The sequence below is a fragment of the Octodon degus genome, unplaced genomic scaffold (assembly GCF_000260255.1).
Source record: "Octodon degus isolate 3935 unplaced genomic scaffold, OctDeg1.0 scaffold00094, whole genome shotgun sequence".
NCBI lineage: Eukaryota > Metazoa > Chordata > Mammalia > Rodentia > Octodontidae > Octodon > Octodon degus.
Window position 1 is genome coordinate 4470830 of NW_004524670.1, and position 11120 is coordinate 4481949.

At 46.4% G+C, this 11120-nt stretch overlaps 1 protein-coding gene across 5 annotated transcripts in view; it reads right to left on the bottom strand.

The window, feature by feature from the left end:
* Abca1 (ATP binding cassette subfamily A member 1) overlaps window positions 1-11120 on the bottom strand; it is a 131761-nt gene that overhangs the window by 29618 nt on the left and 91023 nt on the right. For 4 of the 5 annotated variants that reach the window (XM_023722935.1, XM_023722934.1, XM_023722931.1 and 1 more), the window contains 10 exons: window positions 10286-10457; window positions 8935-9066; window positions 7924-8066; window positions 7612-7749; window positions 6591-6811; window positions 5172-5250; window positions 4250-4452; window positions 3061-3109; window positions 2757-2870; window positions 1616-1764 (listed from right to left, as the gene is read on the bottom strand). In XM_023722935.1, coding sequence (XP_023578703.1) covers window positions 1616-1764; window positions 2757-2870; window positions 3061-3109; window positions 4250-4452; window positions 5172-5250; window positions 6591-6811; window positions 7612-7749; window positions 7924-8066; window positions 8935-9066; window positions 10286-10457 — 1400 coding nt within the window. Of the gene's footprint in view, window positions 1-1615; window positions 1765-2756; window positions 2871-3060; window positions 3110-4249; window positions 4453-5171; window positions 5251-5277; window positions 5351-6590; window positions 6812-7611; window positions 7750-7923; window positions 8067-8934; window positions 9067-10285; window positions 10458-11120 lie in introns of all 5 variants that reach the window. The other variant, XM_004638063.2, reaches the window with a different exon arrangement.

The window sequence follows — 11120 nt, forward strand, 5'->3', positions numbered from 1 at the left end:
GAGCAAAAGGTGAGCAGTAGAAAGAAGGCCAAGGGGCAAGACCCTACAATATTAGCCAGCACAGGACAAGGGATGGCATAGCTGAGTCCCACCAAGACATCCTTGTGAGCTAGGAAGCAACAGATCCTAAAAACTAAACATCTTCCCTTCAGTGCATTTTGGAAGCTGGCAGTATGAGACCAGAACCTACAGTTCAGAGCAGACCAGAAATTGGTTCTGTTCAAATACAGACCAGAATCTGGCAGAGGCATGAAGCTGGGAACGTCAGAGAATAAAGACCTTGTGTCAGAGTGATTCAGAATGCTAGATTCGGCCCTTGTTCCCTCGAAGACTGAGAATGACCATGCTGGACCCCAAGCCCAGCTTGGCTCAGACGAAGGCTGACAGAACAAGCCCTGCACCAGGAGACAGAAAACCTGAGGTCTGGTTCTATGACCACTACCAGCAGTCCCTGTGACAGCTCTTCCTCATCTTGCCTCAGTTTTATCTATAATCTGAGAACTAAGGATTGATAACCGATACTGGTCCTGCAGGCATAAAATTAGCTCTGCACAGTGGCTCCCTTTAGAGTCGATGGCAGACAACGACCACCACGATCAAATAAAGAAGCACGATTGCCTAAATCCATCTTTCCACATACCTTCTCTACAATGACATGTACACACTTCACAAGTAAACCCAAAGGATTTTCTACCTCTTCCTGAGAAATCCATTACAAATTTAAAGATTCAAATGATATACTTATCTCTAGTATTATTTGATTTCAATGCATAAAGTTATCATTGAGTGAATAATTCTACTGAAAAATACTGTAAGGAGAATGATCTCATTTAATTACCGCTACTGCCCTATTATCTATTTTTGGTTTTATTATCACCACCCACAAAACTAGGTAACTAAGGGTCAGAGTGAATAAGTAACTCCTTTGTGGTCACCCAGCTAGTAAGTAATAGAGCCAGACTCCAAAGGCGGGTGTGGATGCTTCAAACTCATGCTCCCAGCATTACCCAGAAAGTCTCTAGGGAAGGCGCTCTATAGGTATCTCTCTGTATTTCTTGATTTTATCAAAGTGAAATAATTTTAACCCTCCTAGCTAAGCAAGTTAGCATGGAGACTCTGACATACAGGCAGTAGTGTCATGAGTCTAACTCATTTGCCAGTTATATTTTGATCTATCTGTATATGTTCACTATCAATTTAAGTTAAAAATCAACCTAGGGAATAGACATGTTTCTAATTAAGTTCCTATGTTAAGGGCACCTCAGCATAACATCTCTCACATTTTGAGCACTGGATCTGCCCAACTTGTTTTTCTAAACTTTGTCCCTCTAATGTCAGAATTCTAAGCACTTTATTCACTTTTATCCCCATAATGTCCTTTATCATAGATGCTATTACTTTTCAGATAAGGAAAAGATGACACTTTCTCCAATAAGGAAACTTCATGGAGAAGTCACTTGCCAGAACATACGAGGTTGGCACAAGGGGGAACTGGGATGCAAATGCAGGCAGCCTTGCTCCGGCCCTGGCATCTGGACTCCAGAGCCATCCTGCTTTTACTGGTCAGAGTCAGCAACACCCACACCCCATGAAGCCAGAGACCAGTGTACTTCACCTGAGCAAAGAATCCTTTTCTACTCCTTTTGGCGATCAGCAGCCTCTTCCACAAAAGGGCCACAAACTGCTGCTGCACAAGTTTCCAGCCCTTCACCTGGTAGGAGCCTTTGCCGTCCATCCCACTGAGCAGATCTGTCTCCCTGGATTCTGCAAGGAGACAGCATTAATGACCTCTTATTGTCTTCAGCATTTGTGGCCTGATGATGCCTCTTCCTCTTGGATCTTCAGCAATACCTTGGAAGCTTAAGTTTGAAGCTAAAGGGATCTCTCTGAGGTGGAAGGTTATGCCAGGGGACCTAGGAAAATGCCCAACAGTAGCAGTTCCTGCCTTTGAGTCCTTTTCTGAGATATAAAAATGAAGTTGGCTTGAGAAAACCAAAGTGATGTGCTTAGACCTCACTGGCCCTCACTGTAGGTCACTCCAATGAATCAAGGCAGAACTGATCTTTTACAGAATATTCTACGAAGCAGGCCATGTATATAGGCTGACATGCTTACGAGAATGCAATGGAAACTGATCTTCCATCTTGCATACTTTTAGTAAAGAACAGAGAGACATTTCTCAAATGATCCAAGTACTGACAATTTATGAAGTCAAGGGAAACATAAGACCTATACCCTAAAGTGATCAAGCATTGGAAGAGTTTTTTCTTTCTAAAAATTATATAGAAATCCTTGTTTTACACAAAGGATTTCTAACTGAGATGCTTTGACATCAAAAAAATGTCTATATTTAGGGTCCAATCAACTCTGAAAGAAAATTCCTATCTGACTCTTTAAAAATCATTCATCCATTCATGGACCATCAATTCAAACAGTTAAATACCTAATGTATACAGGAAGCTGAGACCTTATAGGAAAGATAACAAATAAATGGGTTCAGAGGGTTGAGGCGCCATCTTTTCAAGTGTCTCTTAAGAAAAAGACTCCATGAAAGAAGCAATGAAGATGGGCTCTTTCAGGTTGGATCACACATGCCCTGCTAGAAAAGGAAAAGTGGCTTTATTTCTTCATTTCTCTTTGAACCATGCAGGGATCTATCATTGTGGCTAAAAGACCATCAAATGCAAAGAGCTGAGAAAAATGTTAAAAGGAAGTTCACGTTCAAATAGCAGAACACAGACACTGCCCATACAAACCTGGGTCCAGGTCAGAATCATTTGGATCAATAGCATCATCTTCGGTGAATGGGCGAAGACAGCTCTGCTTGTCTCCAAAGGCTCGCCTGTTTCGCCTTGCTGGCAAGGTACCATCTGGAAGCAAAAGGAAAGAATCTCACATTTTATTTGTAGTAAAATAAACCTTCTCCATCTGCAACAAGCTCACTAAAACTGACACAGCTTTGGGACAATTCAGAGGAAGGCACACCACCAGTGAAGTAAAACAGCCTGTAGGGGGCGTTCTCCACAGTGTGTAGTTGGTGCCCGCAGAAGATATGATTACCTGAGGTCTCAGCATCCACTCCACTCTCTTCTGCCACTTTGAGAAATATCTGAAAAACAGGAGCAGGTAATGATATAAGCACCAACATTACCACAAAGGTCATCACTACCTTGATTACATTATTTATTTAGTTGCATGGTAGCTCCTTAAGACAAAGAAGATGGAAGCCACACTTACTAGGAACACTGTCCAAGACACTGAGAACCAGAGCTATTTGTGCCAGAAAATATTACCTCAGGGGTGAGAGCTATCAGTCCAAACAACCATTTTAAAAATAAAGCTAAGACATTAGGATGCTACAGCAGAAAACTTTGTTCTGAACCTATAGGGAGTAAATCAGGTGTCTTCTCTCAGGTCTGTGCCCTGAAATTTTTGAGTAAGATAGCACTGTGATAAATAATCTAAGATAGAATGGTTAGAAGGGGAACAGGTCCCTCAACACCAGAAATACTGTGGCAGAGATTCAAACATCAGAGAAAAATCTGAATGAGACAGATAATTTCCAAATGTTCCAAACAAACACCCACAGTGTTCATCCACAGTGCAGGAAGCATGCAATAAAAGTGCAGACTTCAAGGCCTTACCTCCAGAAATCCTAAGTCAAAGGCACAAGAGCTGAGCCTTAGAACTTCTGTTGTCAGTAATATCCCCATGGACTATAACTGCACAATATGGCCTGGGGACCACCAGGCCAGACAACTTTTAGATCCCTTTCAGTCCTCAAGATCTGTGACACTTTGTCCCTAAAGGGAAGTACTGTGACATGGTGAAGAGAACATGGACTTTGAAGCCCAAAAAGCTGATTCTACATCACAGCTCAACATACCTGACTATTCATTTTATCGTCTTATGAGGATTAAATAAGACTACAATGATTCCAACAAGACAAAGCCCTGAAAATATTAAGCTCATCACCTGGTCCTAGTGGACAATCTATAAATGTTGGTTATGTCATATGGATGAGAGTCCAGTTGATATGTGGCCATAATGCAAGCACACCAAGCCTAGTATTTCTTTCCTGCTACCTCTCACTATGACCTTACAGTTTTTCACCAGGAGCAACATTATCAGATGTTGATAACCTAAAAGCTCAGTGACCAACAGGATAATCCTGTTCCCACTGCAGGCTGTTGGCCTGGCTAGGGACTACTGGGCCTGCTATATCCCGACAGTCTGTAACTTCGCTTACTTCTTCCAAGGTGGTCTCTGAAATGCCGTAACTGGAGATGCCCAGATCTGAAAGCCGGTCATCAATCTCATGGAAGAGTTCCACGAAGGCTCCCTCCTTAGCAGCTTCATACGGCAGCACGTAGGTCAGCTCATGTCCAATGTCTTCCACCAGCCGGGCTTCAGACACATGCTTCCTGATGAGGTTGGAGATAGCAGAGACATCTGCAGGAAGCAGAATGCAAGGATGGTTCAGTCACCTCAGGGGCCCTGTTTCCTGCCTTCCCCTTTGCCTCCTCTTCAGAAGCCCATTACCTATACACCACACTGTCTCAGCTGTTTTAGCCATTCTACGAGTGCACTTCCAACCTGATAACTCTGGGAGGTGGAGGAAGGGGAAGGACTCTATCTCATTCACCTTTACATCACCAACTCCAGGCACAGCCTGTGTACTCAGTACATGATGCACAGGTGAACTGATGACCTGCTGAGGTTGAGAGGCTTGTGTCCACTCTCTATGCCCTAGGATCCTCCATGAAAAACCTAAGCAAAGCTGTAAAAGATTCTTCAGTCTTTCTTAAACTGTTGGGACTAGGCAGAGACAGCCATGGTCAACTTCTCTGCTCCACTGCTGCTAATGACACTGGCATGCCATACACAGTGCTGAAGCAAGACATGGAAGGTTTTTCCTTAATTCCTGGGCCCCCATCCTCCTTCTTTACTGAGCTCAAGTCCCTGCCCACTGAGTTGGCTCACAACTTGTTAACCAGTATCCAGCCAGATCCAACCCCCAAGGGACTTCTTAACTACCTGACCCTTTCAGCTCTCTGAAGCATGGGCCTGGCAGCTTCCAAACTGTGCCCGAGGTTCCTGAGAGTGCCACGCCATCCCGCCACCAAGCTGCATCCACTCCCACAGCCGCCCCACCCAGCCCAGCAGCAAACCTTGAGTCAGCGCCACCAGCCTCTGCACCTCTCCTCCTCTGCCTCCACTCTGCCCAGCTGGCGGAAGCTCAGGCACCACCTGAATAAGAAACCCCAGAGTCCTTACCGATGGTCAGTGTGTCACTTTCATGGTCGCTGCCCAGGCCAGCATCAGAACTGCTCTGAGAAACACTGTCCTCCTGATGGCAAAGAAGGAGGTGACAATGCGTCAGGGACTGGGCAAGGTAGAACTGCTACCACCTTGGCCGGGAAGGGCTTCCAAGAAGCTCTGCTGGGTGAAAACTGGAGCAAAGCTTGTCCTGGGACACATGCAGTTGGCAGCCAGGGATCTCCAGGCCTCTGTATGAAGTGTGTATGTGTCATGTGCACAGTCACGCTTCGCGGGCCAAGACGTCAGGAAGCAGAACTGTTAGCGGCACTGTGGCCCACCAGCTGCACAATGGCCTTGACTAACCATCACAGACGTGGAATTTATCTGGCTGCTAGTCCAGCTCAATCTTACGAAGCTCTACTTGTCCTAAGCTTTACTGATACAGTTCAATGCTTCCTGAACTTTAATGTGTGCTTAATCAGTCAGGGACCTTGTTAAACTGCAGATTCTGATTCTGTAGGTCTGAACTGGGCCCCAGCTGCTGTGTTTCTAACTATTCCCCTAGTGATCCTGGAGCTGCTGCTCCTTACACCACACTCAGCGAGGAAGGAATGGCTAATTACAAGGTTAATAAGCAGATGGGAAGTTCAGGGTTAGGACCGAAATGCATTAAGTACCACTGATTTCAATACACAAATAAATCTCATGTACAGAGGAAAGCGTATCTTCCTATTGGGCTCTGGTCCCATCCGTTACTTATTGGGTGAACTTGAATAAGGTACCAAATTCCTACAAGCCTCACTGCCCTCATCTGGGACAGTAATTATGATACTGCCTTCCCAGGAGTACGCTGTACTTTGAGATGACAGATGTCAAAATTGTAAAATGAGACAAAAAATGAACTATTACCATTCTCCTCTTCTACACTTGGAGTCTGTGTGGCATTTAATATATATTAGATGTTTTGTAGTTAGGTGCTTTGTATGGTCAATGAGACATACAGGTAACGAGCAGGAATGGAAGGGCATTCTATAGTGCAAGCTCTTACCTCTTGGAAAGTCTCTTTTCTTTGACATAATAAGTCCTCAAAGGCCCTTCTCCACCACTCAGTGTATTTCCATAGGAAAAAGGAAACCAGAACTGGTGCAACACAACAGAATGCCCCTGAGCTTTCCATGGTGGAGTAAGAGGTGACTCACAGGGGGCACAGAGCAGGAAGCCACACTCAGCAGGAGGAAGCACAGCTGGGCGAGCTACCCACAGCCACCAATTTCCCACCATCTGGCCCCCAGCCCCAGCGCCAGCCCAGCCCTGAGACCACAGCTCACCTTCTTTAGGTACGACATGGTGCTGCTGCTGTTTCTGCAGGAACTGAGGGAGGATTCCACATCTTTCTTCACCAGGGTCAGGTAGTAGCCTGTTCCCAGCTGGTTCTTCAGAAACAGGGAGGAACCCACACAGCACAGCTTCCCATGGGAAATGATGGCAATCCTGTCTCCCAGGATGTCTGCTTCATCCATGTGGTGGGTGGAGAGAATAATGGTGCGGCCTGCCGGGCACAAACACAAAGGTGTAGGGCAGGTGAGGGCTCATGGATCATAGTGGCAGGGGTTGCAGAGATGTTGAGGGGTGAGCATGTGGGGGAGCCCCAGGGGCAGCCTCAACCTATGTGGCTGTGACCTGTAGGAGAGACGAGCCTAGGGACAGCTGTTGAATCCTCACAGGAAAAGAGCAACACATCTGGGAACTTGCTCCACACCAGGCATGGAAGAGGTTCTCTGTGCACGCTGTCAGTTTGCGTAAGCTTCTATGGGGCAAGTACCACTACAGTTACAGCTGTGGAAACGGAGGCAACTTAAACTGCTTTCTCCAGTCTCAGGCTCAGCTGGAGCTGAATCCAGAGCTGTGCCCCTCACTGTGCCATAACACAGGTCTACGCAGGCCAATGACTGTTTCTGAACCTTTCTTGTTTTATTCATACATGTACCCATACTTTCAGCAAACACAAATTCAGTGCAACAAGTGAGGGACAAAAATGATAAATAAAGACACTGTTTTGCTCTCTGGAATCTCAGTGTTAAGTAAGAACACAATGATAACACGTGTGAACGCCTGTGTCATTTCTGCTCTTCTTGGAGGCCCTGCGTAATGAAGTGTAAGCTTTACATGTCCTATAAACCAGGTCTCCCACCTCCATGTCACAAGCAGGCACTGAGCTTTATGAGAAGTTCTACATTTTCCTGGAGAAGCAGATCTGTTGACCTAGCAAGAACAGCCCCAATACACAGCCACACTTCTCAGAAGCCCTCTCTCCCAGTCTACATCGCAGATTAAGCGCACATCAGTTACCCTGTCGGTATTTCAGCAACAGCTCCCAGATTCCCCTGCGGGAATAAGGGTCCACACCAGCAGTAGGTTCATCCAGAATGACAACCTTAGATCCCCCTACGAAGGCCAAGGCCACAGACAGCTTTCTCTGCATTCCACCTGCAAGACAGAGAGACAGGCACATAAGGTGAGTGAGGGTGCAGGCTGTGGGGACAGGCGGCGGCCTCCACCTGGGACATGGAGGGGACCTGTCTCTTTCACCCTCTAGCCCAGCTTAGTGTGTACAGTTGGATGAGGAAGGTGAAGAAGATGGGAAAGTGCACAGGGCCTCACCAGACAGCTGACTTGTTTTGCTTTTCAGCTTGCTGGGTGGCAAACCCACATCCAGGGCCATCTGCTCCATCTCTGCCTTCACATGCTTCTCCGAGAGCCCCTTTAGGCAGGCATAGAACCAGATGTGCTCTTCGACAGTCAGCCTGGGGACAGGGGGTCAGGTCAGCTCTGGGCCCTGCAGGATGCATCAGAACATAGTGCCTCCGGGCCCAGAACTGAAGACAATGGGTAGACCTTTGCTCTCCCCCACCCAACTCCTGCCTCTAAACAACAACAACAAATGTTATCAATCTGTAAAAAATAATCAGAAGGATTCGGGTAAGAACTACAATGAGCAACAATGACATGAGCTGGTCGGGAAATCAAGGGGAAATGTAACAGACCATTTAAATGTCAGCGCCTCAAAGGGCTCACCTGACAGTCCCATAAGCTTGGCACTAACACACAACAGCCTCCTTAAAGGTAAAATGGACCTCAGCTCAGAGAAGGGAAACCCTAGGGAGCAAGGAGTCCAAGGTGCTTCTGTAGATAAGAGGACACTGGGGCCCACAGGGAGAAAGACTATTAACTCAGGTCACAGACCGTAAGTCTTTCTCTGCTCCACTTTTCTCTTAAGGTGTGTTGGGGTGGGGGGGCTTGCTAGTAAGACAATCTGAGTGGAAGGAAATGTCTTGAGCAGGGAACACAGAGCCATCATACCATGTTCCCTGAGGCACTGCCAGGCCTGGGGGTACAGCACCAGGTCTCAGGGCAGAGGACATCAAGGTCCTCTAAAACAACAGTTAGCAAACACTGCTTCCCAAGCCCTAATACCTAGAAACTGGTCTAACCTCTCCCACCCTACAGTACACCTCCCACCCTCCCCCAAATCAAAGAGCAATTATGTCTCAAGGCATCCAGGGAGGTTACACCCACCCCCCTTGACAAATGCTTAAGTGCCTTCCTGCCACAACTCCACGATTCCCACATCCAACAAGGGGCTGCTCTTCTCAATGTGCTGCTGGTACTCACATGTCAAATAGTACGTTGTGCTGGGGACAGACGCCCAGGTTCTGCCGGATGGCGCTTAGCTCCGAGCGAATATCCTTCCCTAGGATGTAGGCTGTGCCAGAGGTGGGAGGGAACAACCCGGTCAGGATTGACCTGAGGACAAAATTACCAAGTGCAGGGTCAGGGCTGCAGAGCCAGGGAAGGAAGGCAGGGACACAGCCCACTCCTGTCCCTTTATAGTGTAGCCCCATAAGCCAAGACTTGTTTAATGATTAAGCAGGATTGGGCCTGTCAGACATGGCAATTTCAGTATAAGTATTTAAAGAATACAGCTTCTGATAGGCACTGGAAAGTATACTTTAAAGCATGTATTTTGTATGCCTGACATTATGTCCCATGAAAAAATGAACAAGGAACAAGTTATTTAAATATAAAAATGTTGGGCCAAACAAATACCTCAGCAAATTAAAGTGCCTGCTTAGACAGACACAGGGGCTGGGAATTTGATCCCGGGCCCCAAGGCTCCACCCCTTCAGGCCCACTGAGCTGGCAATTAAGACGGGGCATGGTGGCGCATGCCTGTAATCCCAGCACTTGGGAAGCTGTAAGCAGGAGGATCACTATAATGAGATGCTACAGACCCTGTAGCCCCTGCCCTAAATACAATAAATAAATAAATAAATAAATAAATAAATAAATAAATAAATGTTTGTGTTAGATACAGGGTTTTAGTGAGTATAAAAAATATCCATTCATGTTCATAATATATTGATTTTATGTTTTAAAGTACAGAATAGAAAATAATGTCACTCCCAAAGATCTACCCCTCCGCAATAGCCAAGGGACCACACTTTGAAAGCCACTAAGGCTGACTCTGGTGTTTCATGGCTCTTGCTCCCTTCTGAAGCTGCCCAACACAAGATCCTCATAGGACCCACTAAGGGGTCCTGGAGCCCGCTGTGCAGGGGCTTCTCACATCCGCCTGAAGACGGGACAGGGTCCCTGTAACCAGCCATCTCCCTGCAACATCGCTAGTCTTTCTTCTCCCTTTCCTCCCAGAGTCTTGCTTCATGGTCCTGATCAAAGCAGGCCTAAAGAATCCCCTTTCTCAGAGCTATGATGGCCTCAGCTTCCAAGAACTACCACAGAATTCTGAGTTCAAGGGAGACACGAGCCAAAGTCCCCCGCCTATTTCAGCACAATACCCCACAAAGCCTAGCACTGGGCAGGCAAGCCCTGAACAGATGCTGCTTATCTCCTCCTCATGAGCTGCACTCTGGCCCCAGGAACCAACTCTGCTTTCTTAGGGATTCCCAGCTATACTGCAGACCCCCTCTGGGTAGGTTCAGTGAGCACCACACGCTCTCCTTACATGGTCGTTGTCTTCCCTGCTCCGTTGTGGCCCAGGAAGGAAGTGATCTGGCCCTCATAAAAATTCAGAGCCAGGCCATCGACAGCCACCTTCATGCCATCTCGGTAAACTTTCACCAGGTTCTGAATGGACACACCCAGCTTCAGGTGGGTGGGCTCCTCCTCCATGCAGACTGAGAAAAGAGAGGAACTGCAGTGAACTCGCAGCAAACGCTGAGGGGGCGCACTCAGACTGTCACACATGGCTTCCTTCACACACACCACTCTGCATTTGTAGGAAAAGAGGAAGCTATAAATATTTAGGGTCTAGGGCTGGGGATATAGCTCAGCAAGCATAAGCACCTGCCGCCTGGCAAGCGCAAGGTCCTGAGTTCAATCCCTGGTACTGAAAAATAAATTTAAAAAAAAAACATATATGGGGGGATGGAGATGGCCAAGCATAATAAGCGCTTAACTGGCAAACGCAAGGATCTGAGTTCAATCCCTGGTACTGATAAATAAATTTAAAAAAAAAACATATACCAGAGAAACAGAATCACATTTTAAATATTTTAACATAAAACTTTTTTTCTGTCATTGTTTCATTTCATATCTCACAGTTAAATGCAGCTCTGATAATTATTACTTAATGGAATAATCCTTCCTTTGGTATTATTATGTATTTGACATGAGCTATTACTTTGGAGATGTCCTAGATGATTAAAACCATAAATACTAGACACAGCCTTAAGTGGAGATCAGCCCTCACAGGGTCCCAAAGTCTGAGGCATTTTGCGTCCCCTTATCACTAGGTTCCAGGCAGTTTCTCGTTTACATCATGACATATGGCTGAAACT